Here is a 26,578-nt window from a genome sequence, read left to right on the forward strand (position 1 = left end):
CTACTAGCTAGGGCTAGCTCATGGCCAGTTAGGTTAAACCCGAGTTAGGGTTATGCCTTGGTACGTTATTACTCTATTTAGAAACCAAAATAGATGGTTCATGGGTTTCCCTAACCCATCTTATAGCATCTTATAGGAAGTGTGGTAATACATCTCGTTCATATGATCTCATAATCTTTTGGTTAAATAAGAAGATCACAATTGTAAATAATCGGCCAAAGTTCAATCTTAATTCTATTATTGCATTGAAAAAATGTGTCTATACCTTCAATAGTTGATCAAGTGATTTGAACCGAATATATTGAGTGTAAGTCGTTGCTTTTCTTAATACACGTGAAGCAGATACAAGAAGCAGACTAACTACATTGACTTGTCTTCTAATAAAAAGAAAAGATTATTATACTTGTCTCGGAAGCTAAGAGGTATCCACATTCAACCCTAATCAGAACTAATTATTAAATTAAATTTATTTAGAAATTAAAAAACAAAAAGAAAAAGAAAATACTGTTTCTTGTTAAACTTGAATGGGAATGCTAAATTATTTTATTCAAGACTGAAAATTGTATTCTTTATTAAATAAAAATTAGAGATTTTTGTGGTAGGTCCAAATCATATATAATTTTTTAGAATATTTTTAAACTTCATTGATATATTTTTCAATAAATTATTTAGTAAAAATATGTATTTATATCTCACTTAAACTTAATTGTTTAATTTTATGTGTTATTAGTAAAAAAGAGAATTTATGGCAAAATACAAAAAGAAATAGACTTAATAAAATATTTTGTTGTCAAGATGCAAGACTAAGACACATACCCTTACTATTTACTATACTAGCCAAAATCTACTATTCATTTGGAGAATATTTTAATTATTTGTATTTTTATTAGAAATTATATTAGATTTATTATGGAATAGTAATTGGTGGAGATAATAATATATATAGGCTAATTTTTAATAATATATATATATATATCTCTACATATCTAGATTTGAGGTAAGAAAAAAAGTAGCTCTATGTTATATCTCTCATATACATTTGTCCACTATTCATGTTTCTTCAATTTTTTCTTTATAGTTCTTTACAAATATTTTAGGAAATTAATTATTCTTAGTTTTCTCTTTAAACAGCTTTTTGATTGATTGAAGAGTGAAGATCAATTATCTCCATTCCTTGAAGAAGTTCTAAATCTTAAGAAAGTTTTTATTTTCTTATGCTTAATTATTTAATTACGATCGTGGGATTAGACTAGTTCTTTTAAGTATTTAGTTGAGCTTTTCTATTTTTGTATCAACCTTGTTACTTTTATATTTAATTAATGATTTCTTTATCAACATATTTTATTAATTTCAAGTATGATTATTGTTTGATCATCATATTAATTTAATAGTTATAGTTATTATGAAAAATCTTTAGTTTATTGCATAGAACATTATCTTTACTTCATCCTATGGACTTTAGTTATATAATTAATTTGAGTAATTAAGGGACAAAGGAACATTACCTCCCATTCATTATCCCATGCTTATTGTTTTAACAAGAGTAATAGTAAGTAGTTGGCGAGACTAAATACTACTTTTATCATATAGTTTCTAAGATCATAAGCATTTGTATTCTATATTTACTTTTATTGTTTATTTATTTATTTTATGAATATTATTTTTTTAAGAACTTGGATTAGAGTGTTTAGATCTACTTTTTAATTTTCTTGTTTGATAATTAGCTTTATAATAAAGTTTACTATAAGTATCTTTGAGAGATCGATCTTGGGGTATTTTTACCACTTTACCATTATTCGGTTGAATGAAGCCCTAGTAATGCATCTTACATCTTGAGTGTTGGCGAAAACCCTAGTAAGTCAATGATAAAGCGCTCTCGAGCCTCAGAATGTCGATAATAGATCGTATCGGCAAAAGGCACGGGCGTGCCAAAGAAATCGATGCCAATGATAACAGAAAATGCAAGTGAGAAAGAGTAAGCTCACCAACAGTAGTATGAAAGGTGTGATAGGTCACAAATAGTTATATTTATTGTGTTTAATTCCCTTGCGATTTGGTAGAATAATGTACTTAATTATGAAAATTCTGTTTATTTTGACTTAGGTGATGAAATATCAAGAATGGAGCAAAATCCAGCCTAAAGACATGTTTTAAGTCATCATTTGTCAAAAACCAAGTCTTTTGGAGGAGGTGCAGAAATCTGCACAGAAGATCACTGTCGACAAGGCGTGACCACGCCTTACAGCCCATGAGCTCCGCAGAAATCTTTGCAGAAGACTACTGTCAATAAGGCGTGACCACGCCTTGCGTCCCATGAGCTACTAAAAGATGTGAAAGAGAGCTTCGAAATTTTCAGAGATTAATTTGTGGTGGACCTATCCCTAGTTAATTTCCTTTATTTTTGGAAGTGTTAGATTAATATAACTTTCTTCCATGTATTTAGGGTTTTAATTTAGTTAGATCGCTCTTAATCTTATCCTTCCTTATAGGGGTAAGATTAAATAGGAAGCATATTTCTTTTTGATAAGGATTCTACTATTAGGGTTTAGGGTTTTACTTCCTATATAAGGACGGCTAGATACTTTAAGCTATTAATTCATATTCTTATTCTTATTCTACTCTCTACAATTCTTATGAATTCTTACTCCACCATGAGTGGCTAAGTTTTTAGTTTCTAATTTAAGAATGAATAAATCCCAATTGTGATTTTGTGAGGCTTTGTGCTTAACAGAATTCTTCTTTAATTCAAGTATTCTTTATTTCTTGTTCTTATTATTTATGAATTATTGATATTGATTGAACTGACGACTCAACATTGATATTGATTTTTCTATTGCTAAATTTGAGTTTGTGATCCGTAAGTGTCATAAACGATTGACACAAGTAGCAAGGAGCTGGCTCATGTGTGTGTGATTACGGCTTATTCGAATTACATAGCTTGCATAATAGGCTCTAGGGAAATAAAGGAACAAGGTTAATTCAATTGCAGTTATCTCAATTAATTAATGTTAGTTTAGTCATTCTCATTGTTCTTAATGCTATCATTAAGTTGATATGGAACGCTATCGTGCCCAGTTGACTAATGGTAAGTTTTGATTTAGATGTTGGGTTTGAGTCAATTGTATTAGGAGAATTACACTTATTGTGGCTTTTTCAAATAAGTAGACTAAGTACTTGAATAGAAGAATTGATATTTTAGCCTATGATCATGATTACAATTGGATGGAATTAGCATTCTTGAATTGGAAATTTGTTAAGATTGATTTTTATTTACTTTAATATTCAGCCTTCATTATTTTCTGCTTATTTAATTTTGATTCAAACATTCAAAATCCCCCCTTTTATTTTACTTTGAGAAGCTATCCACATTGGTTCCCTTGGAATTCGACCTGCTTTCACTATTTCTACAAGTTAGTTTAGGAAAATCAGTAATTTGTTTTGAAGGGCTTTGACAACCCGTTCAAGGTGTGTGTCGTATCCATCCACCTCCCCAACAAAGCATAAATTGAGGAGTGATCGACTCTTCCAGTGACCGAAGGAAGTGAGGTCACGAATTGACGGAATCCAATGTCCCTGATCCTGGCCTGAACTAAGCTAGGTAGCTAGTCAAACCACTCAAGTGCACCATAAAAGTTTATGGCGAACCGGATCAGCACTACATCACCTTAGAAGGTAAAACCCAAGTATTTAAGTATCACGCGCATCCAAAAGACACTGAAGAGGTAAATATGTGTATATCCAGTGTTATTTTCATGAAGATATCCTAAAATACCTTTGTTCGGGCTATATACAGTTGTTTGCGCTGTGTAGAGCCGAATCGACATTACATAGTGCCTACCGGCACTACATATTACCGATTAGCTGTACGCAGAGCCGATTCGGCTGTATAGGTTAGGGTTATCATATTTCTTTAATTTTTTCACAAATTTACATGTATTTTGAGTGATTAACATGCATACTAAGTTTCCAAGTCGCATAAAAGAAGTTTAGGTCAAGAAATTACATCTCTAACAGCTCAAAGGCTCGATGTGTGCTCAATTTTGCTAGAAGAGGAATCTTCTCTCCTTTCACAAGCCCAAGGTCATTTTGGAGGAAAATCAAAGCTGTAAACTCCCAATTTCATTCAACTGAGTGCGTTTAGTAAGTCTAGAAGATGAACTTGCCATTTGGAGACTGATTTTATAGAAATCGGCTGAGAATTGTGCAAGAAATCAAAGAAAGAGCAAAATGAGCTTTAGAGGAAAAATTAAGGAAATGAGTAAGGTGAAGAAAGAAGAATAGATAAGCCTATATATGTCATAAGGAGGGGCATAAATTTCATTTAGGTCCCTGGCCTATCAAAATTGAATTTTAGTCCAAAAGTTGATACAAGTCTCTAGAAAACACATAGAAACACGATTGACACCCTCATGAGAAATTCTTGAGAAAATTACAAGTTTGGTCCTTGACCTAGTAAAATTATATTTTAGTCCCTTGACAGGCCAAATGCCAATGCAGTTTCTGGAAAGCATCATAACAAGTCACACTGTGCCCTGAGATGGAAAATTTCAGCCAAAGTATCTAGAAGTGAAGTTCTAAGCAGGTGAAGTCCTCAACCTAAGCGGGTGTGGCCCCATATCGAATCATCAATCAAAGTTCGAGTTTATGAAGCATGGCTTATACAGCTCACATATTCTTTTGTTGTATCCTTGATGTCTAATATTTGTATTAATTTATTTAAAGCATTTGTGTGCTTATAAATTTCGACAAATTGAGAGCAGTTGTCAAAACCCCTTTTCTAGATCTAGATATCGAGAAAAAATGGAAAAACCCTATGACGAGAGTTACTACTTTCTCAAGTCTTGGGAGTTAAAAAGTTTTTCAAAATTAGGGACTAAACTACAAATTTTTAAACTTCCTCTTTAGACTAGGAAGGACTTGTACATAATTAACTAGCAAGTTAGATTAACAACTTTAATGTGGGCTGGGCTTAATGAAAATGGGATAGACTTAGATGAATTATATGTGTTATTTGGTATGCTTGTATATGAACTGCTATGTTTATAAGGAATAATTTGTTAAACAAAAAAATTAAAGACTAAGATATACAAATAAGAAAATTAGCTTCTGGATCCATCTCTAAATTTATAGTGTAAGCTTCTTTATGGAATCTGAGAAATGTCACTCATTAGTATAAGTGTCCTAGTGAATTACCCGGGTGGCGACTCCCATTTTTGCTCTATTCTTCATGACTAGTTAGCATGTTCCCAATTAGATTGAAAAGCCATGCAATGTTGTAGTTGTTAAAAATATTTAGATGCGCATTCAAAACCGCCGCCTACACATTTATACTTAAAGGCCTAAATTTAGAGTTAAATTCGTACTTTGCAACTGCAAAGCTGAATCAGTTAAGCACACAGCCGATCGGCATTGCACAGAGCCGAATCAGTTGTATGACATCATCATTTGTTTTTCGATTTTTTAAGGGCTTTTCAGGCATTTTCTCGAACCCAAGTCGTGTGTAAGTCCAAAATATAAAATATAAAGGAGAAATTAAAAACATGAAAGGGATTTTAACACCTAAAGCATGAAATTTTTATACATCTTTAAAAGATTAAAAGTTTACATAAGGAAAAATAGCAAGAAAGCAAAAGTACAAGCAAAATAAAAAGTTGGGGTTCTCTCCCGAATCCCCTATCCCATCATTTGAATCGTTGTCCATTCCTTAAGTCCACGAGGTAGAAAATTAAAGCATCAAAGTGTCGATCATGCGTTACTGAGCATTAATGTGATGAGGTCGGTCGTCCACCTGCCCTTGCAAGCTCTCATGGTCTCTCCAAGGAAAACCCAAAAAAGAGATTAGTTAATATATGTTAGGGTAAAGTTCAAAAAACTACTTTTTAGTTTGGCGCTTTTACACTTGAGGGATAGAAATATTTTTTGTATCAAATGAGTAACATGTGTTTTATTTTTTTAAGCATTTTTTAGGCATATTTAATATTTTTCTCATTTTTTAGATTGTAGATATTAATAAAAATATTAATTTTTAATAACATAAGTATCTTTCAGTAATTTAGCATCTGATTAGATATTTTATAATCATAACAAATTGTTAAAAATATATATTTTTAATTTTAATTAAATTTAAAAAATAATTTCTAAAATAAAATTTTAATATATTTATGAATTTTATGATATATTGTTAGACGCCATATTGCTTATAAAATCATAATTTAGTAATGGTTCATGTTAAATACATGTAAACATATATAAAAAATAAAAAAAAATAAATGTGTATGTAAAAATTACTAAGAAAATAAAGCACGTGATACTCATTTGATACGAATAATATCTCCGTCCTTCAACTGAGAAAGCGTCAAACCACATGGTAGTTCTTTTTAACTCTACCCTATATTTTATACGTGCATACATACTGCTTTTTATAAAAAAAAATCTTTTCTTACCCACCAGTCCTCGACCAGGACGAAGAATTGCCTCCTCGCAGCGCCGATCAATCGGTGTACATGCTCAAATTGGTCTCTCTGAACCTATACGATTACTACTATTTATTACTAACATTTCAAGAAGAAGAGACGTGAAAATGCAAAGGAGAACATTACTTACGTGTGTGCAAGTACTCAAAGTGAACTTCGAAGGAAGGCAATATTCCATGGCGAGTCGGTGCTCTATCATACCATGAGGACTCCAATATAAGACCACCAGATCATAGAGGAATGGGACGCTCTATGAAATCATGTCTGATGTGGCTATAGGAGGTGCTTCGAAGGCAATACTAGCAGAGGAGCCCAAGATATGAGAGGGCTTGGAGTGTCGGGCAGATTGCCCCTCAGTCGGCTCAGGAGCAACAGGGGCACGGCGGATGAACTGAAGACCAAATAGTTGGATAAATAAGCAAAGTAAAGAAAAATACAAGATTCAACAAATAAGTCAGAAGAAGTACTTGAGCCATAGTGTCACTGTCGAATAACACAATCTCCAACAACTGAGGGATGAAGGAAGTGCAGTCTATCCTCCGAGACCGGATAGTGAGATCCTCAAGCTCATCATTTCCCGCTAAACATGTCGTTAGCTCCTCCACAGCAAGATCCATTTTCTAGAACATAGAGGGGGTGGAGACAAGGGCACTCGACATTTGTTAGGACCTTGCTCCCATCCATAAATCCTCTTGCCCAAATACCACGCTTGACAGGTAGGTCCGGCTAACAAAATCCTTTTATGCTCGAGGTCAGCAACATGATTAGGGTTGTTATTTATGATCAGTATGATTAGATTAGGGTTTCTTTGAGATTGCATGTTAATAGGGGTTTGAATATAATAATAAGAACTTTAAGGTTTTGAATATGATTTTGCCAATTAGAGTTTTAAATATGATTAGATATATGCAATAAGATTAAGGATAAATATGTTTAATAAGATTGCATGATTGGTTTTCCATTTTTTGATTACTGTGATTTTAGTTTTAGGGTTTTTATCAATTTTAGGGTTTTTTTATCGTTCAATTGATTCCTGTTATTTTTATTTTGTTATTTATTTTGTTCTCTTTCATATTCTAATTAATTTTACTCTGTGCATATGAAATTCGACTCTGAGGATGCAAAAACGTATTGACGAATTGATGAAAGACCTGCTTAGAACCTTAAAGCCAATCAGCCTCATGTTTAGAGTCGATCGGTTGTGCGAGGCCATTTTTTATATATTTTGACGTTCAATATTCGTTTTTAGATCTTTCTCTTTCATAATCATAGTTGTAGGTCGGGTTGTAATAATTTAGGTTTACTTTCTGCCTTTATTTTGTTTATTTTTGCTCACTGTATGATTATCAAATATATATTTATATGATTGATTAGTTAAAATGGACCCCATAAACTTAGGGTTAAAACTGGATCCAACATGAATATTGTAGTCCAATAGGTTAATCAACATTAACTAAGTCTAAAATCCTAAAATCTAAGTTGACTTGGTGGGCCTTAGCATGCTTTAGTTAGGAATGAGCTTCATTAGAATTAAGATCACAATGAATGGGCCTTATCATAATAAGTAGTCCATTAGGTCTAAAGGTTGGAAATTAAAAGTATAATTAACTAGTAGACTAGGCTAATGACTTAAACATGGGCTGGGATGAATAAAATGGGCTAAACTTAAGTGAATTATATGTGTTATTTGGAATGCCTGTATATAAATTGCTTGTATTTATAGGGAATAATTTGTTAAACAATAAAATTAAAGACTAATACACACAAATAAAGAAGTTGGTTTCCGTATCCATTTCTAGATTTATAGCATAAACTTCCTTATAGAATCTGAGAAACAATACTTATTATGATTTTATTAATCATAATCACCAAATATAATGTTTATCACTCGATTGTTGCTAAAAGTCCTTTTTCAAATATAAGTTAGGGCTGATAATTTTGATATTACCGGATAAAATAACACAACATAACATATAATTAAACCAATTTGAGTTTTAGATAATGATCGGTCCAAATTATATATAGACATTTAAGGATATTTTAGAGCTTTAATGATATATTTCTATATATAATATGGTGAAAATATGTATTTTTACCTCACTTAAGCTTAATTGTCTATTTTCAGATAATATTAGTTAAAAGAGAAAAAAATGGAGCTAAATACTCGAAAAGAAGCTTAATTGGACATATTCATGTCAATGCCCAAGATTAAGACGCATAGACTGCTATTTGCAAGATCTAGCTAAAGATTACAAGGCCTAAGGAACATTTTAGTCATTTTGTACAATTATTAAGATTTATATTAAGAGTTATTTATGGGATAGTATTTGGTCGAGATAAAAATATTTAAAGTCTTATCTATTAGATAGACTTATATTAGGTATACATCTCTAGGGAGACTTATTTAGAGGATGACTCTTCTATATAATATCTCTACAAACCTAATTCTAGAAGAGGAGGAGAGCTCTCTCCTATGTCACGACCCCATCTGTGGGCCCGTGACCGGCACTAGGGAATGGGTAGGCGTAAGGCCACCGAATCCCGTAGTAAGCCTGACACTCACTGACTTAAACAAATCTCATCTCAATTAATACTATTGATTCCATAATTTTGTAACCATTAAATTTACAATTAATTCGGTCTGCCAGAAATAATTAGGCGAGACCCGAAACTCATAAAATTTAGAACTGATACATCTACTATTACTACTACGGAGAATCTAAGATTTTACAAATTAACATACCAAATCAAATACACCACCCGATGATGAAGAAGTCGGGTTACTGAGTAAGAGTCGCGGGAAGACTAACATCGGTCTCGAGAGTGAGTTAAAATCAAATAATCTGAGGACTATTGCATTCTTCACAGAAAATATAGATTATTCGAATCAGTATATCAACCATACACATAAATACCAATCATACTATAATCATACCATAATTAATAAATAAATAAAAATATATTTTTATTTTTACGGGACGAGTGGCTCAGTAGAATCCTAGCCCCAAATTCTAGTAGCCTTTTGGCTCTATTAATCCAATAAGACTGGCGTCCAGAGAGCAATGCTCGACCAGGGACCTTACTTCCAGTCTGGTCACTTAAATATCCAAATAAGCCGGCGCCCAGAGAGCAATGCTCGACTATGGACCTTTACTCCAGCATCTCATTCTAATAGGACTGGCGCCCAAAGAGCGAAGCTCGACCAGGGTCCTTAACTCCAGTCCGGTCACTTAATATTCACTATCTGCCTAAGCCTTTCAGCTCTCTTATTCCAATAAGACTGGCGCCCAGAGAGCAATGCTCGACCAGGGACCTTACCTCCAGTCTAGTCACTTAAGTATCCAAATAAGCCGGTGCCCAGAGAGCAGTGCTCGACTAGGGACCTTATCTCCGGCAATTTACTCAAATCAGCCCAAAGAGCCATGCTCGACCAGGGCAAAACTCATAATAATCTTATTACATGTCCATGATCATTACCGTTGTGCACGCGGTCCTGATGTAACCCATCAGGTAGCATGTTCTACGAAAGCCACATTCCCAAATCGCAATCATCACATTTAATAAATATCATTGTCTAATGAAATCATTCAACACATATTGAAATAAAGACTAAAAATTTAGGGTAAAGCAACGTGCAATTCATGTGAAAAAATAATAATATTTGTATCATTATAATATTACTATAATAATTATATTATTTTCAATAATTAATAATCAAGTGCAATTATTTATATTGCGATACTAATCATCATATTACTCATAAATTTCTAAAATAGCATATTAAATTTAGACTTAGCAATGGTGCAACGATTAAGTGGCTTTAACTCACAGATTTGGCGACGTCCTAGCTCTGCTCCGGGGCCTCAGTTGGAGCGAGCCAAACAGACAGATCATCTAATTACGGAAAAACAATTTATCAAAATACTGAAACAATCGATCATTAATCCTAGGTCTAGACTCCTAGGACTAACTGTCTAAGAATCCCGATTCGGGAGAATTCTACCGAAAATCCGGCAGAACCTCCCCTACAACACGGACATTTACCCCCGTAAAACGGGTCCAGGACCTGCTAGAAAAACACTAGAAATATCCAACAATTTAACACAACGGGAGTCGGGTTCCTAAGACTTCACTATTTTTCCGACTCCGCCACACAGCACAAAACACGAGGCAGGCAAACCGACTAAAAATTATTTTTGACTCACAAATATCAAATACTCAACACAAAACAATAAGCACGAATTAAATCAAAGAATTTCCAAAAATTAACGGGCCAGAGAAAATTACCTAAACACTCGATCGCTCAGTCGACTCGCCTTCAGCCGCCGGAGTCCGATCGACGATCCGAACTCACAATCGGACTCGAAACGACGCGCTGATGACGATCCCCGCTTTCGATTTTTCGATCTGACCCCCGATCATTCCGATAGGTTTGCGAACGATCTCGATCGTCGATACGCAAATGGAGTTCGATCACCACGAAACCGGTGCCATTGCGAAGCTTGAGCTGAGGAGAGTCGGGATACGTCCTCCGATCATCCATCCTCCGCCGGAGCTCGTCGGAAAAGCTAGAAAACGCGGCTGCCACCACAAATTTCACTTTGCCGGATCTTGCAACTCCGGCCATCCTAGGCGTCGCCGCTGCTACCAAAAGAGAGCCCTCGCCGAGAGGAGCCGATCGCCACCGAGATCGGCCAAAAGGCTACTGAAACGGCGAGCCTCGCGCGCTTCCGCCGCTGCGCCATGCCTCTGCTCGCCTGCCCGTCGGGCCTCGCGCCGCCACCGACGCCCGCAACGCCCGCCCTCCTTCTTCTTCTTCACGCGTTCTCTCTCCCCTATCTCCTTTCTTTTCTTTCTTCTCCATATCAACATTAGGCCCCTGAACGTTTCCTTATTACAATTTGGTCCTTGAACTTTCTTAATTACTTACAATTTTATCCTGCAGAATTTCTAATTAACCCCCAAACTTCTTCTTAGCTTTTCAATTAAGCCCTTAACTAATTAATTTGGGCCAAATTAAAATTATTGAAAATACGTAATTACATATATACCCCTGACCAACATATTTATTTATAAAAATACCAAACTTACAAATTTCCATTAAGACCCCATAATAATAAAATTATACTTTTAATCCTTATTTCAAAATAAATTTCCAATTTTTCCAAAATTCTTTTATAAAAACACCCTTTACAAATTCTTTCATAATTCTCCAATATATATATATATATATATATATATATATATATATATATATATATATATATATATATACACATTTAGAAAAAATTTGAATAACTAAAAATATAATTTATTCCTGAAATAACTTACTTGATTAATTTCTTAAATGTCCAACTAATTGGGTATAGAAAAATAACTCATTTAATTGTCTAATATTAAAATTTCCATTAAATCATTTCAAATTAAACCAAATAAAAATAAAATAAAACTAATTTAAATAAAAACTCATTTATTAATTATTATTAATATAATCATTATTAAGGGAAAAATTCTGGGTATTACATCCTATCTGCTCTCTACATTTGTCCACCATTATTTTTTCTATAGTTCTTCCATAAACACTTTAGTTTAGTTTTCATTACTCTTTTTAAGATTTAAGGAGTTTTTCCAGAAGTGGAGAATGACCAATCATCTTCCTACTTGAAGATATTTTGGATCTATAGGAAGCTTTAATTTTCAGTCTTGTTTTATGTCTCTCTATTTAATACCATGATCATTAGGTTAAATATGTTATCATAAGTGTTTAGTTTAGCATTTTTTACTTTTGTATGAATTTTATTATTTATATATTTAATGAATGATTTTTTTACCTTCATATCCTTATTAGTTTCAGTTATTATTGTTAGTTAATCATTATACTAATTTAGCAATAGTAATTGTTATGAATATATTTAGGTTGAATGTATTAGAGACATCAACTTTGCTTCAATCTATGTAGGTATAAAAAACTTTGGTTGCATCATTAGTTTGAGTGATTAAAGAAAAAGGTACATGATCATCTCATTCATTAGATCTAGACTTAAAGTAAGACAAGGAGATTACTAAGTAAATGGGTAGACTAAATACTATCTTTAGCATATAGTTTTAAATCATAAGCATTTGCATTTGCATTTGCATAGCATATTTATTTATTATTTAGTTATTTTAATTTATAAATATTATTCTCTCAAAATACTGATTTAAAATTTTTAAATTTACTTTTATTATTTTGTGTTGATAATTAATCTTTATAATATATGACATCATAGTTTCTTAACACGAGTACTAATTTAGACACATCAGATAAATAGGTCTGATTTATGAGCGGGTTAATCCATTTACAATATGGTAAGATTTAAATAGATATTTATGTTTAACGACATATAAAGACTTGCAAAACAATAAATAGGTTAGACAGGTCGTATCGTGTAACCTATTTAAAAAATGTCTATGTTTGTAATTAAGTGGATAGTGCTCGAATTATGCATTTTTGTGCGATATCTGTATCCCCACACCGGCTATGTGGAATTGCATCATAAGTTGATCCTCGGGGAAGAGACATCTATTAGTGATCGGGCTTGAAGGAGATTCAGTAATAGAAAAATTGGAGGACAGAATAAAAAGGGAAAGGACCGGAGCATTTTCAACTTGGTTCTCAAATAATAAAATGGAATTGCCATCTTTAAGCTAAACTTACTGCCAGAAAAACTATCAGTTTAGAGCAACAATCTAGATACACACCACAAGGACTATTTTAAAGCCTCGAGGTATATTATTAATATTAAAGCATTACAAGCAAAGTTCCATTAGATTTCCCCTGTTCTTATGCAGCCATAACACACTGCTGGCCCTAGAAACAGTATTGAAGTACGGCAAAGAGATCATACAACTGGAAAAGTTTGCCCGAGTTCTCAAACTCAAGGTGGATAATTTAAACAGCATCCGCATCTACTGCATATAATCATGGTATTTTTGGGCAAAACCTGTGTATAAAAAGGCATCGAAAGGAAAAGAAAACAAAGGGACACCAGTTTTAACCAGTGTTTTGTAGTCCGGCGGCAACACCCTTCATGGTCAAGATAAGGGTATCCTCCAAACCAGGGGCATAATCACTTTTTGGATTTAGTTTCACAAGTTCATCAGCTGGTTTGCTTGATTCCATAATTTCTTTAGAAATGTGTGGCCGCAAAGTCACATTGTAATTTGGATCCCGTATACGTTTCAGTGTGTAGGCCTGGCATACATTGAGGGTTGTGATGTATGAATCCCGCAGCCGCAGTCTTTGTTTCAAGTATGGGTCTCCTTCAAGAAGATCCTTGTGTCCTGCAATCTGTAATACAAAGATAAATAAATATTAGATTATTTTGTTGACTTTAAATTATTAATACATAAATATTGAAAAGAAGTTGCGAGAGGTCCATTAAAATGCACTGGTATGGAGTGTCGCACATATCGACAACAGTAAAGTAGCGAGAAAGATTTTATCACAATAAACCTTTCTAAAGATATAGCCCCATATATGTTATAATATCAAATGTTACGGTCATATGGATCTCATTTTATTTACAACAGACGGACTTCAGGAAACGATCAATGGAAAACCCTATAATATTATGTTATCCCACTGAAAGCTAGATAATGGTGAATTTAAGTAGAAAGTAACCAAAACAAAGAGAATAAAAGAAAAAAAGAAGTAAAGATTTCTCATTCTGCTGCAAGTGCTGATTTAAAAATGCAGTGTTATTTATTCTGGCAAAGCCTAGACAAGAAAGGTCAGTTTGGTGTTTCTTTAATGAATTTCTCAAAAGGGCTGTCAAAATTTAAAATTTCTATTACTTATAGCTTATTGGACATATTTAGAAGTATTAATGCTTATTGCAACTCAACAAATTTACCTGTAGAAGAAGGCGCTTGGTTTCTTCATAGTTGGTCCTCAACCTCTCACCAAATGACCATAGATCCTGAGAAACAAGTAGTTTGTCATACAAGGCTGCTATTCCAGGGTCTCCCTTAGCAAACACCATTTCAACCAAGTCAATGGTGACCCTAAAGAAAGGCCATTCATTGTACATCTCTTGCAGCATATGGAGATTCCTAACATCCTTCTGAATGACGTGTTTGAATGCTGCTCCAAAGCCTAGCCATACTGGAAGGTGGAATCTAGTTTGTGTCCAGGCAAATATCCATGGGATAGCACGGAGAGATTCAATACCTCCACTTGGCTTTCTCTTAGACGGACGGCTTCCAATGTTCATCCTACCATACTCCAACTCTGGTGTAGCCTACAGTCATAAGTAAAGAAGCATTACTTATTGCCTATATTATTATAAACAGCATCAACAAAACAAGATGTGTGGTTCACTTACAAGGCGGAAATATTCAACAAATCGTGGTTCTTTAAAGACAATAGAGCGGTACTCCTCAGTAGCGATAACGGCCATTTCATCCATCAACTTGCGCCATTCTGGTTTTGGGGAAACTGGGGGATGCATGCCATGCTCCAGAGTGGCAGCTGTGAATCGCTGAAGTGTTCTAAAGCACAAGTGTTCCTCACCAAATGATTGCTCAATAACTTCACCTTGAACAGTGACACGCAGTGACCCATGAATGGTGTCTGGTGGCTGAGACAATATAGCAAGATGAGTGGGACCACCTCCTCTTCCAACAGTCCCACCACGACCATGGAACATTGTAAGCTTCACGCCAAATTGCTTGGCTACCTTTATGAGCTCCTCTTGAGCCTTATATAACTGCCAGGCTGCAGAAAATCGTCCAGCATCTTTCCCAGAATCTGAGTAACCAATCATGACTTCTTGCTTTCCATTAATACGATTTCTATACCAATCTATTGAGAAGAGTCGAGCCAAGGCAGCAGGAGCAGCCTCTAGATCTGCGAGCTTCTCAAACAGTGGAACAACTCTTAATGGCTGCTTCACATGGCATTCACGTTGCAGGAGCTCAACCGCAAGCACATCCGATGGTGCAGTTGCCATAGAGATAATGTATGCTCCAAAGCTATCTGCTGGGAGTTCTGCTATGACATGAAAAGTATCCAACACATCAGCAACTTCATCTGTTCTTTGAAGATCAGGACCAAACAACGGTCGCTTGCCACTCAGTTCAGATAAAAGCCACTCCTGCCTACGTTCTTCAGACCACTCTCGATAGGAACCAATCTCCAAGTGCTTAGTAATGGTATCTATGACATCAGTGTGACGATCTGACTCTTGCCTAATGTCAAGCCTCACTAACGAAAATCCAAAAGTTGAAACTTGCCTCAAGAAATCAAGTAGGCTTCCATCAGCAATTGGCTGGTCACCGCATGAACAGAGTGATCTATAACACAGCTCAAGAGGTTCCAGGAACTGCATGAATTGAAAACATTATTAGGCCTCTATCGACTGACATAGAAACGAGCAATTCAATGGTTCTCTCTATGTGCCAATAATGCGCAATATCACAACAAAACCCTCAATCACCTCTTCTGATCATGTTACCATACAATTGTTTAAACAGTTCCAGCTAATACTCAGCAACAAAGCATATATTTGTGCGCAAAAGAGATTAATAATTGCAACATTGCTAGTGTGCAGTTTGAAGAAATTACATTACACTGTTCCAAAAATAAATAGTTTTAATTAAAAAAGAATATCTATACCTGCTCAACGTTGGTGAAAGTTGCTTCCTCTGGGATGTCAGAGTTCCCATGAGATAACATTTGCCGAGAGCGTTCACGTGTTTGGTACAGCTTATCCCTTAGATCACCAAGAATTACACGATAGGGTTCACTAGGGGGAACTTGCTTCCAAAACTCTGCATGATGAAAAGGCAAGGGTAAAATGCATTTTGGTCCTTGAGACCGAGCTTATGAGAAATCAGAAAAAACTTTTGCACAATTTACACTTGCATCCCTTTCTTTTTGTAATGACAAACTTTTCTATGCTAGATTACAACTCTGTATTTGAATTTAAACATTAGCAACCATGAAAAGAAAAAAGCATCACATGCTATCTAACAGAATAACAATAATATTATCGGATTTTGAACCCAAAATGCAATTAAAAGAAATGAAAAGAATTATCAAAGGTGTTCGGTACTTAATAGAAGTTATCATTCCAAAACAATTTCCTACATTAAAAAATTAAATTGGTACCAAATAAGACATTCAACTATGACTTACAAAATTTTAACAAAAATAATATACAAGGCCGGTATAGGTAAGGAAAATTCAATCAAACATACTGCTTAGTTCAAAAATTTACCTATGTAGTGTTTTGAATCTCTCTTTGATGATCTATGGAGTTCATCTGCACGAACACGGAGCTCATCACTGCAACGCCACATGGACAACTGCATGAAAGAATAAGGTAAACATAGAAAGGACGAACTCTCCACGATAAAGTATTATCAATAACGAAGTATTAAGTACCTCAAACATAAGATCCTCAATTTGGGAATAGTACAGGTTAGCTGCCATCATTCTAGCCAATAAGCAAACATCCCTTGTTACCTCAGGAGTCACCCGTGGATTACCTGCATCACATATCAAGAATTAGAATGTGTAAGAGAGATATAAAGGTGTTAAATACTTATATTAGTATATACAAAAAGATCAAAAGTTTAGATGAAAACATTTCCATCCTAGGCAATCATACCATCACGATCACCACCCATCCAAGATGAAAATTGAATAAGAGGAGCATTGTAAGGAACTCTTTCATTAATCCCTATGTTCTTCAAAGCGGTGTCAACACGGCGCAAGAACTTTGGAACACCCTTCCAGATTGTCTCATGAAAGTAGCTCATTCCTGCTCTCATCTCATCTTGAGGAGTTGGAGCAGTTCTTCGAATCTCATCTGTCCGAAATGCGGCTTGGATCTACATGAAAAAGACAAATATATGAACAATGATAAACTGAAGACAAGCATTGTATTAGTACAAGCTTGTTTTAATATATGCAAATAAAATAAATAAATATATATATATGTGCTTGTTTCAAAACACAGGCTTGAACTTCCAGGGGAAGAATATGAGGAACGAAATCTGCAGATTTGCTTTTACAGCAGTTGTATATTTATCTGGCAGGCCAAAACCAGAAAGTGCTTAACGACACTACTGTTTCTCTTGAAAAGTTTTAGCATAAAGTTAGGAGAAATATTGTTTTGAGGTATGATTCAATTTAAAATCAGAAAGCAACACTGTAGTGTTAGGTTGGAGATAGTAGCAGATGATTTGTCTTAGTTTATGCTTGCTGTTTTAAATTTTTGTTTTCTTCTGGTGTTGCTGGTGTCTCTCCAAATGTTTGTTTGAAGTTACTTGCGATTAATATAATCTTTCTATGGTTGATTGACAAAGAGAAAACACAGCTTGAATGCAGAAAAAGAAATGCATTTGGAGGTGACATTCACCTCTCGTTGTAAAGCCTCATCAAGCTCCTGCTTATCATCTGGAGTAATGTCTTTCGCATACAACTGAGCCAAACAATTACGTATCCTGATCAATGAGGAAAAGAAAAAAGAATTGGGACTATGAGAACCTAAAAATTGTTATATACTGTTCATGATAACCAGAAAAAGGTCTACTTTCTTTCCTTATATTTGGTAACTACAATTAAATCCTCAAAGAGAAAGATGAGATCATTAAAATATGATAGAAAGCAATAGGAACTAGAGAACAAACCTTGCATGCTTTTGAAGCAAAGATCTACGAATGGATTGAGTAGGATGAGCAGTCAAGACAAGATCTACAGTCTGATTCTTCAGTGCATCAAAAACTTCTTCTGGAGACTTCTTTAGATCAATAACAAGCCTCTTGAAAGTTTCTTCAATGTCTGATTCAGTGGTTGCAGAGTTCTCATCAGCAAAATCTCCTTTTTTTAACTTGTTCCTCCGGCGATATGCAATTTGAACCTCTTCGGCTAAGTTTGCCAAGTTAAGCATGTGAGAGAAAGACTTGGCAATAACAATAGAGTCCCCAGGATCCAAACTCGTCAAGAGATTTCCAAGCTCATCAAGTTTACGGGGATCATGTTTCCCTTCATACTCAGCAGAAAGTTCATAGCACTCTTGAACCTAAAGACATGTAAACTCCAATTCAGCCCACTAATATCATTCTCATTTACCATTTTTCATACAGGAAAACAAGGTAACTTAATCACACAATTTTTCCCTGTCAGAAAAAACAAACTGTTTTCTTTTGGATCAAGATTACTGATCAGTACAGCCATCCATCTCTGTCAATGTGGGATCTAAAACAGGATTAACAACATAAAAGGTATCTACAATTCCAACCAACAAAAATGGAAAAAGATACCAAATTTAAAACCAAAACCAATTCACATTATCATGACTGTTAGTGATCCTGCCAATGACCAAGAAACAGAATTGTGATCTGGGTATCACTTGAACTAATTACTTCACTCACATATTTAGACCCATAGCCAACATCAACGATGAAAACCCGAATCATAATGGATCAGGTCTTCAGTTCACACACAAAAGGATCCACTCTTTTAACATTAAAATATTAATTTCTTAATCAACTGTTAGTAAAAGTATATTCTTTTAGTGATCAAAATCAGAATTATAAAAGTAATAACAAAGTCAAAAGTAATGAATAATACCGTTTCCTTGAGATCCTCTCCATGCAAATCTTGGAGAATGTCAAGAAACCGATCCAAAAGCAAAGCATCATACTCGACCAATTTATCATCTTCACTAACTTTTGCAGGAACAAGAAGCCTAAGCTGTGCATCAATAGATGCCAGCTTCTCTAAATTCCTTGGTTGCATTCTTCACTCAGTTCTTTCTTTGTTTGGTTCCCTTCTGTATATGAATCAAACACGAATTAAGAACAAAAGGAAAAAGCAAAAACAAAAACGAAGTAGCCCAAAAAGAAAGAGCACGCAAAAGTCACGGATTTGATTGAGGTAAGAAATCAGAGCCAAAAAATCTGATCATGACCCACTAAAATTGGGTGTTGCAAAAGGTTTTTACAAAGACACGTGTAAAGAGCAGTAAATGTAGGTTGATAAAATCAATGAGTTTTGCATAAACCAAAGTGAAATCAGAGTGTGTCTGTATATATATAAACAGATACGGTAGCAATGATTTTGCGATAATTGAATACCTGAATCTGGACGATTAGTGAGATATGATAGTGCGGAGCGAGACAGAGAGAGAGAGAGAGAGAGAGAGTGAGTGTGAGAGCGAAAAGAGATGTGCAAAGTTTCAGTATTTATAGAGAGAGGAGAGAGATGCTGAGGCAATTGAATAGTGGAGAAGAAAACCAATTTGCTTTCTCCGAGTCAAAAAAAAATAATGTACTCTCCAATTTCTAAAAGGAGAAATATTATGTTTTTTTTTTTCTTAAGTGAGAGAGATCCAACAATTTTTTCATTTTGTCACCCAATAAGTCAAATTATGTGAAATAAAATTTAAATAATTTTTTTTATGTTATGTTCAGTTAAAATTTTTAAAAATTTATTTATTTAAAAAATATATAAGAATAAAGTAAAATAAAAATAAAAATATTTTAATGTTATTAAATATAAATAAAATAATCTAAAAAATTTTAAGATTTTTGTATATTTTTTAAAATTTAATTTAGTTATAATCAATTCTATACAGATTAATTTTTATTTATTTAAAATATTAAAATTTAAAATTTAAAATTGAATTACATAAATTTTTTAAATTTCAATCAAATACAATATTAGAAATTATTTATTTATTTTTAAGTATTATATTATAGTATGATATTATATATTTTTGTAATAATATACTATTTCTTTTTAATTATTGTATTAAGTTTACTATTATTGTAAAATTAAATGACAAAAATATTCTCTAATAATTAAAAATAAAAATAAAATGACAAATCATATCTCTGTCTTGATATTTTCTATATTATACTATTTAGTTGCTCAACTTATTTTATTATATTAAATTTTTATCATTGTTATAATATATTTTTTATTAATTTTATTATTAAAAAGTAAATTTTTATTTAATATTATACATTTAATTTGTAATAAAAATTCATCAAATGATATGTGGAATAACTTTTAATATAACAATAAAGAACGATATGTAGTTTCTAAAGAAAAACTTTTGTTTAAATCTCAAAATATGGTGAGTTGAAACTCCATTCTAATTGAGAATAATTGTGGTTCTTGACAATTCAACTACTATTAATAATTATAAATAATTATAAAATATCATCTATATATTAAAAATGTTAATTGTACTAAGAGGCAATAATTAACAACTTTTAGTAACTATTTCAAAAGTTTTAGTAATAATTAATAAATTTAGTGATTATTTTAAAATATTATTTTTAACTATATTGATATATATAAATTACTAAATTATATTGTCTTAATTATTTTTAATAAATAGTGAAATGATACATTATTACAAATTATAGAGAAATTTAGCATAATATTGAAGAATGAGAACTAATTAGTGTAATATGGCTAGCCTTAGAAAAAATAGTAATTACTTATTTATCTTTTATTTAGTCAAATTGGAGGGTATGTTTATTCTTTTATTTTAACTTAATTACAAAATTAATAAAATATTTAACCAAACAAGAATTAATATATAATTGCAAACTATAAAAGAAATTTAGTATAATATTTAAAACTACACCCAAACTGATGTAATATGAAAAATCTGAAAAGATAAATCATAATTATTATTTTTTTATATTAGTATAATACTTAAAACTAAATCCCAACTAATATAATATAAAAAATCTAAAAAGGTAAATCATAATTATTTCTTCTTTATATTAATAACACAAATAAATTTGTGAGTGAGTTAGGAATAAAATACTCCCTCACAAAATTGCAAAAGGTATATATATATTGTAAATATTTAGTTTAACGTAGACAAATAATTTTTAAAAATATATAAGTTTAGAATTTAAACCTACTAAAATAAATTAAAAATAAAATTTTAAGATGTATTAGAAAATAATCTTGTTATTTAAAATTATTAATTAATAATTTTTATGAATGATGAGCCTTTGATTTGGAATAATTTTTTCAATTTTTGCTGCTGATTATACCAGCTCTATTTAAAAAAAATTATGAGCTGATAGTTGATTTATTTTTTATTTATTTAGAATTAATGATAATTTATTATAAATTGATCTTATATAATTCTATTTTTATATTTTATAATAAATAATTATTATTTTAAAATTATTATTAAAAATTAAATATTTATAATATTTATAATTATAATATTTAAAATTAAAAAAAATTATTAGTAAAATTAAAATTTTTATTTTTATTTTTAAAATAATTTTTATAAATTTTCTAATAATAAATACAATTAAGCTAAAAAGATTGGCTATAATACTTTTAATTATTACAAATTATTTTTATTAATTTATATCATTGAATGTAATATAATAAGATAAAATATATTTAAGGATAAATTATACCATCAATGGTTATTTAACATACTAACAACAACTACTAATAAAAATTTATCAAATGGTTAATTTATCAACCATCAGCTATCAATTAATAGCTACCAGTTGTACTGATCAGCCGAACCAAACAGACATTTTGTCGCTTAGAATAACTAAACATGCAATAAACGACTTCTATTATATTATAGATACAATTTTTTTTCTATCTCTTAGTATTAATTTTATAAGCATAGGTATACTGGATTGTAATAAATTAGAACAGTTTTTCAATCAATTTATTTGTGAAATTTGATTTGGAATAGAAGGCCATGCCAAAAGAATATAACTTATCAGTGATTTTCAACCACTTATCATTCTATTTTTAAAATATTTAATGTAGTGGCTACCATGAGATCACACCGGATGTCTTATTTGTGATCCAAGTTTTTTTGAAAAGTTTATGAATTTTCTTAATTTGATCTTTATCATCTGAAATATCTTGTATTTGTATATTTTTTAAGAAGAAAATTCTTAACATTTAAAATCTAATTGAAATGAGAAGAATATTTGTTTTTATCTTGGTGAAATTAAACTATAATTACGATTTTTCCAATTATGCGAAACTTGGTTTGCTGTCTCTTTGTTTTTCGTTTGAATAAACTTGGGTTTACGGTCAAAGACTTGCAAGACTTTAATCTGACAGCGACCACATGAACATATATAGTTACATCGTGGGATACGAGTGGGAGTAGGAGAAGGAAGAAATTTAAATAATAATAATAAAAAAAAAAAAAAAAAAAAAAGAGCTTTTGAGTTTTGAGCTTTGTTTGTTCTAATTTGTCGTTTTCTTTTTCTTGTATGTTTTATCTTTCCGTCTCTTGTACGAAAGGTAACGGAATATGCTTCATATATATGCTTTTTCATCCTTTGTGATTTGACTAGGACTTCTTTTGGTAAACAAAAGATCAACAAGGAAAAGTGGAAAATAGAAAAAGAAGGCAGTTTATTTTTATTTCGGAAATAGAAGAAAATAGAGAAAAATGGAAAAATAAATTTTATTTATAAGTTTGATTTTATATTTCCTCTTCATCTTATAAAAAATTGAAAAAATAATAATGTAAAAAATAAAAGATGAATTCGGTTGTTTATTTTCCTTTCATCCTAGTAATAGAGTAAAAAATAAAAATCCAATTTTATTTTACATTCTTATTTTCTTTCTTCTTTTATGAGTACTTGGACACAAGATTAAAATATTAAAAATCTAAGAATAAATTTCTAAGATTTAGCCTTACAACTCTAGAGTTTTATTATTTTAAAATAACTTATTCAAAAAAATTTAATATTTTATCGCGGATCTAAGTGTGATAAGTACTGCCATATCTTCTATTGATTCAAATATGGGTCTTATGTTCTCTTTGTCTATTAACAATGATTATATACTTAATTGTTCATTTTACTGTGTAAAGTATAGAAGGAGAACTAACATTTAAAAAATTCAATCTCGATCTATTGAACCATAGATAAACCTTTCACATTTTTGTCTCTTAATGCACCAAAAACGGAGTTGAATTAGTGTATGGAAAGTTAATAAAAAATAAAAAATTTAATCAAAAGATTAGATAAATGAGAAGGAAAATCAACAAAAAGATTTATAGTGCTTTCGGTATTAACCAACCCTATATCCACTTCCCAACCTATAATTGGGTATCTCAATATCAATGATCTTTTTGCGGATGCAAGATCAAACCTAAGTGTTTCCAAGCTCACACTCAATTTTTTTCCTAGGAGTTTTTCCAAGCTTACCCCTAAACTTAGTACTTAGACTCACACCAAATCTCACAAGAGTTTTTCTTTATAGGCTAACTCTCAAACCCTTACCCAAGTGTTTAAGGTTAACACTCAAACCTTTATAAGTGTTTTAAACCTATACAAAGAGAATTTAATGTAGAAGGATGAGAATTTATAAGAGTTTGGGTACTAAGAAAGTTGAACAACCATTATCTAAGTCCTTAAGTGGGGTATTTATATACATACCAACCTCTTAGAGATGTTACAAATAGTTCATACTTCATTAGATGAAAAGAAAATATGATTTGGCAAAAGTAACTTTCTAACAAAGAAGCGCCCTCGCGTTTTGAAAGCGCCCCCGCGCTTTTTGAATATAGCAGTTGGAGCTCCAGCTACTCTTGACACGTGGCTACTTTATCGGCTAATAACACAGCGGCCACTGACTTAGCATTTAATGTGAATGACGCCTCCTACGCTGGAGAAGTGCCCTCGCGGTTCCTTAAAGTGCGCCTAGAAGCGCGACCGCGCTTGAGCTCTCGCTACTCTCTGCCATACTCTGTCTTTCTCTTCAATGCGAGGTGCCTCACACTTCATAGGGAGAAGACTCTTTGACTACCAGGTATCAATGTCTAACTAGGAGGCTTCCAGGTGACTTTGAGAAAAGCATCCCCACGCTTTGAAAGTGCCCGGACGCTTCTGCTGCTTCAGCAAAGCTATTTGATTTTCTCTAAGACATTGTGTCCAATGCTTAAGCTACTTTAACACTATATAATAGACACTCAAAATATGCAAATAGTACGCCTTAATTTGATTGTCAAGATCAAAATCAAGGGTTCCCAAATTCATAAAAGGACTTAAGCTAATAATATCTCCTTTTTTAGTTTGACAATTAAATTAAGCAAAAATAAATAAATTATACATAGAGTATATAAAGTGCATATACTCCCCCTTAACACATGAATAAATAAATTAAAAAATTACTGTTAAATTGATCTCTCCTCCTTGATATTAGAGTTGATTAATTTTTGCACAAGTTCATATTCTCTCCTTTTTTGTCAAGATAAAAAAGGAATACACCAATTGTTAGTGAGAATGGATAGAAAGAGTAAAGGAGAAAAATGATTAAGGGAAAAACCAATAATATTATGAGTAAAAGAAATTTCATTTATACCACTTATTGAATATAAGCAACAACAATAAAGAATAAAGAAAAAAATAGCAATTGTGCTTATATCCATTTTCTTTCCTTTTATCCACATCTATTGAGTTGGTGAGAAAAGTAGCATTGATAATTGCTTATCTTTAGCATTCACCATCCATATGCTAGCTTTCTTTCCTTGAAGTGGATTGGAAGTTATCCTATAAGAAGATCAAGAGATGTTTTTCTTTAGTACCCGTACAAACTTGGGTCCATAGTGGTTAGTCTTGGAAGGGTCGTCTAATTTGAGATGAGCCTTTCTAATATAACAAAACATATTTATATGCCCAAATTTTATGCAATAATGATATTGAACATAAATTTAAGGTTCCTTTTGTTTAATGGTCTTCTTGCTTGGAATTTAAGTCTCATAATATTGTTATCTCTATCATGAAAACAAGAACATATTTTATATGATTGTGTGTGCTTGTTAGCACTCTTGTTATACATGAAAGCATGATTAATCCTTTGAGACTTAGACCTTGTGGTGCCTTGCCTTTTCCCCTAGGGAGAGGAGGCCTAGTGTGTGCTTTAACCTCTTTTAGTACAACCTCCATGGTTGATTTTTGAGGTGTAGAGACTTTAACAAAAAAGAAACTAAATAGACATGACGATAATGAATCTCTATTGAAGCCTAGACCATATTTAATAAGAGGGGGCCTTTAGGATACAATAAGTGTATCTAAAGCTTACTTTCCTTTATGAAACTTTGAAATAGAATTTCTTAACTCCTCTACTTTCTTTTTCAAATCATTATTTTCTTTATATAACTCATTAAATGAGGGGCGTTTTTGAAGAGACTTCATTTAAAGAGTCTTTTAGCTCCAAATTTGAAGAAGTAAGACTTCAAATTTATTTTTTTAATTCTTTAAAATCACTTTCAAGTTTTAAACTCTTTTCTTATAAAACTTCATTTTAGAATGATACTTTTCACATTTCAAAATTATGGCTTCTAAGAATTCAATATCAATAATCTCATGCATATTATGACTACAATCACTATCACAAGTATAAGATAAAGAACATACCTCATTGGAATCATCCTCTATAGCCATAAAGCAAAGATTGTCAACTTCTTTTTCATCTTCTTCACTTGAAGAGCTATCATCCCAAGTTGCCTTATATGCTTTCTTTTTCTCCTTCTTCTTGTTCTTGCTTTTGTAGCAATCGGCCTTGACATGGCCTTGCTTACCACACTCATAGAAAATTATATCTTCACTTGAGCTTGGAGGAGGTTTCTTGAACAGTCTCTTGTCTCTTTTCTTGTTCTTGGTGATTTTCTTGATCCTTCTAGAAAGCATAACAAGTTCCTCATTAACATCATCACTTGACTCGGTTGCACTTGAGCTCTCACTTTTTTTATGATGCTTACTTGAGCTCTTAAGTGCAAAGGACTTCTTTTTGCCTTCTTTTTCCTTTTATTGCTCTTTCTTCTTCTTAAGACGCATCTCATGGGTAAGAAGCTTACCAATGTGTTCATCCGTTGAGATTTTACCCAAGTCCTGATTAGCATCTTCAATACTTGCAATCCTTGAGCCATAGTCCTCAAATAGGAGTGCCTTAAGAATTTTATTGTTAATGTCAATTCACTCATAGTGCTTTCCTAACTTTCTCAACTTGTTAATGATGGTTAGAAGTTGGTTTGTCATACCGATGACACTCTCATTAGGCTTTATTTTGAAAAGCTCATATTCAG

The 26,578-nt window shown here is 32.4% G+C and overlaps 1 protein-coding gene across 2 annotated transcripts; it reads right to left on the bottom strand.

Moving 5' to 3' along the window:
* Positions 1-13,223: 13,223 nt before the first annotated feature.
* On the bottom strand, positions 13,224-19,744 carry LOC8287235 (phosphoenolpyruvate carboxylase, housekeeping isozyme). Of its 2 annotated transcripts, none has more exons than XM_002530335.4 (11): positions 19,602-19,744; positions 19,096-19,294; positions 18,153-18,544; positions 17,882-17,966; positions 17,129-17,351; positions 16,903-17,006; positions 16,736-16,823; positions 16,132-16,286; positions 14,840-15,838; positions 14,369-14,755; positions 13,224-13,803 (listed from the first exon to the last, which is right to left on the bottom strand). In XM_002530335.4, exons 2-11 carry the CDS (start codon positions 19,261-19,263, stop codon positions 13,507-13,509), a joined length of 2,898 nt encoding a protein of 965 aa, XP_002530381.1. In that variant the 5' UTR covers positions 19,264-19,294; positions 19,602-19,744; the 3' UTR covers positions 13,224-13,506.
* Positions 19,745-26,578: the final 6,834 nt, after the last annotated feature.

Source organism: Ricinus communis, chromosome 9 (genome assembly GCF_019578655.1).
Source record: "Ricinus communis isolate WT05 ecotype wild-type chromosome 9, ASM1957865v1, whole genome shotgun sequence".
NCBI lineage: Eukaryota > Viridiplantae > Streptophyta > Magnoliopsida > Malpighiales > Euphorbiaceae > Ricinus > Ricinus communis.

Coding starts and splice junctions, on each gene's coding strand:
- LOC8287235 (XM_002530335.4), bottom strand. CDS start 19,263: ATGCAACCAAGGAATTTAGAGAAGCTGGCATCTATTGATGCACAGCTT. Junction 17,007..17,128: donor GATGGGTGGTGATCGTGATG/GTATGATTGCCT, acceptor TATGTGATGCAG/GTAATCCACGGGTGACTCCT. Junction 14,756..14,839: donor TTGTTGAATATTTCCGCCTT/GTAAGTGAACCA, acceptor TTATGACTGTAG/GCTACACCAGAGTTGGAGTA.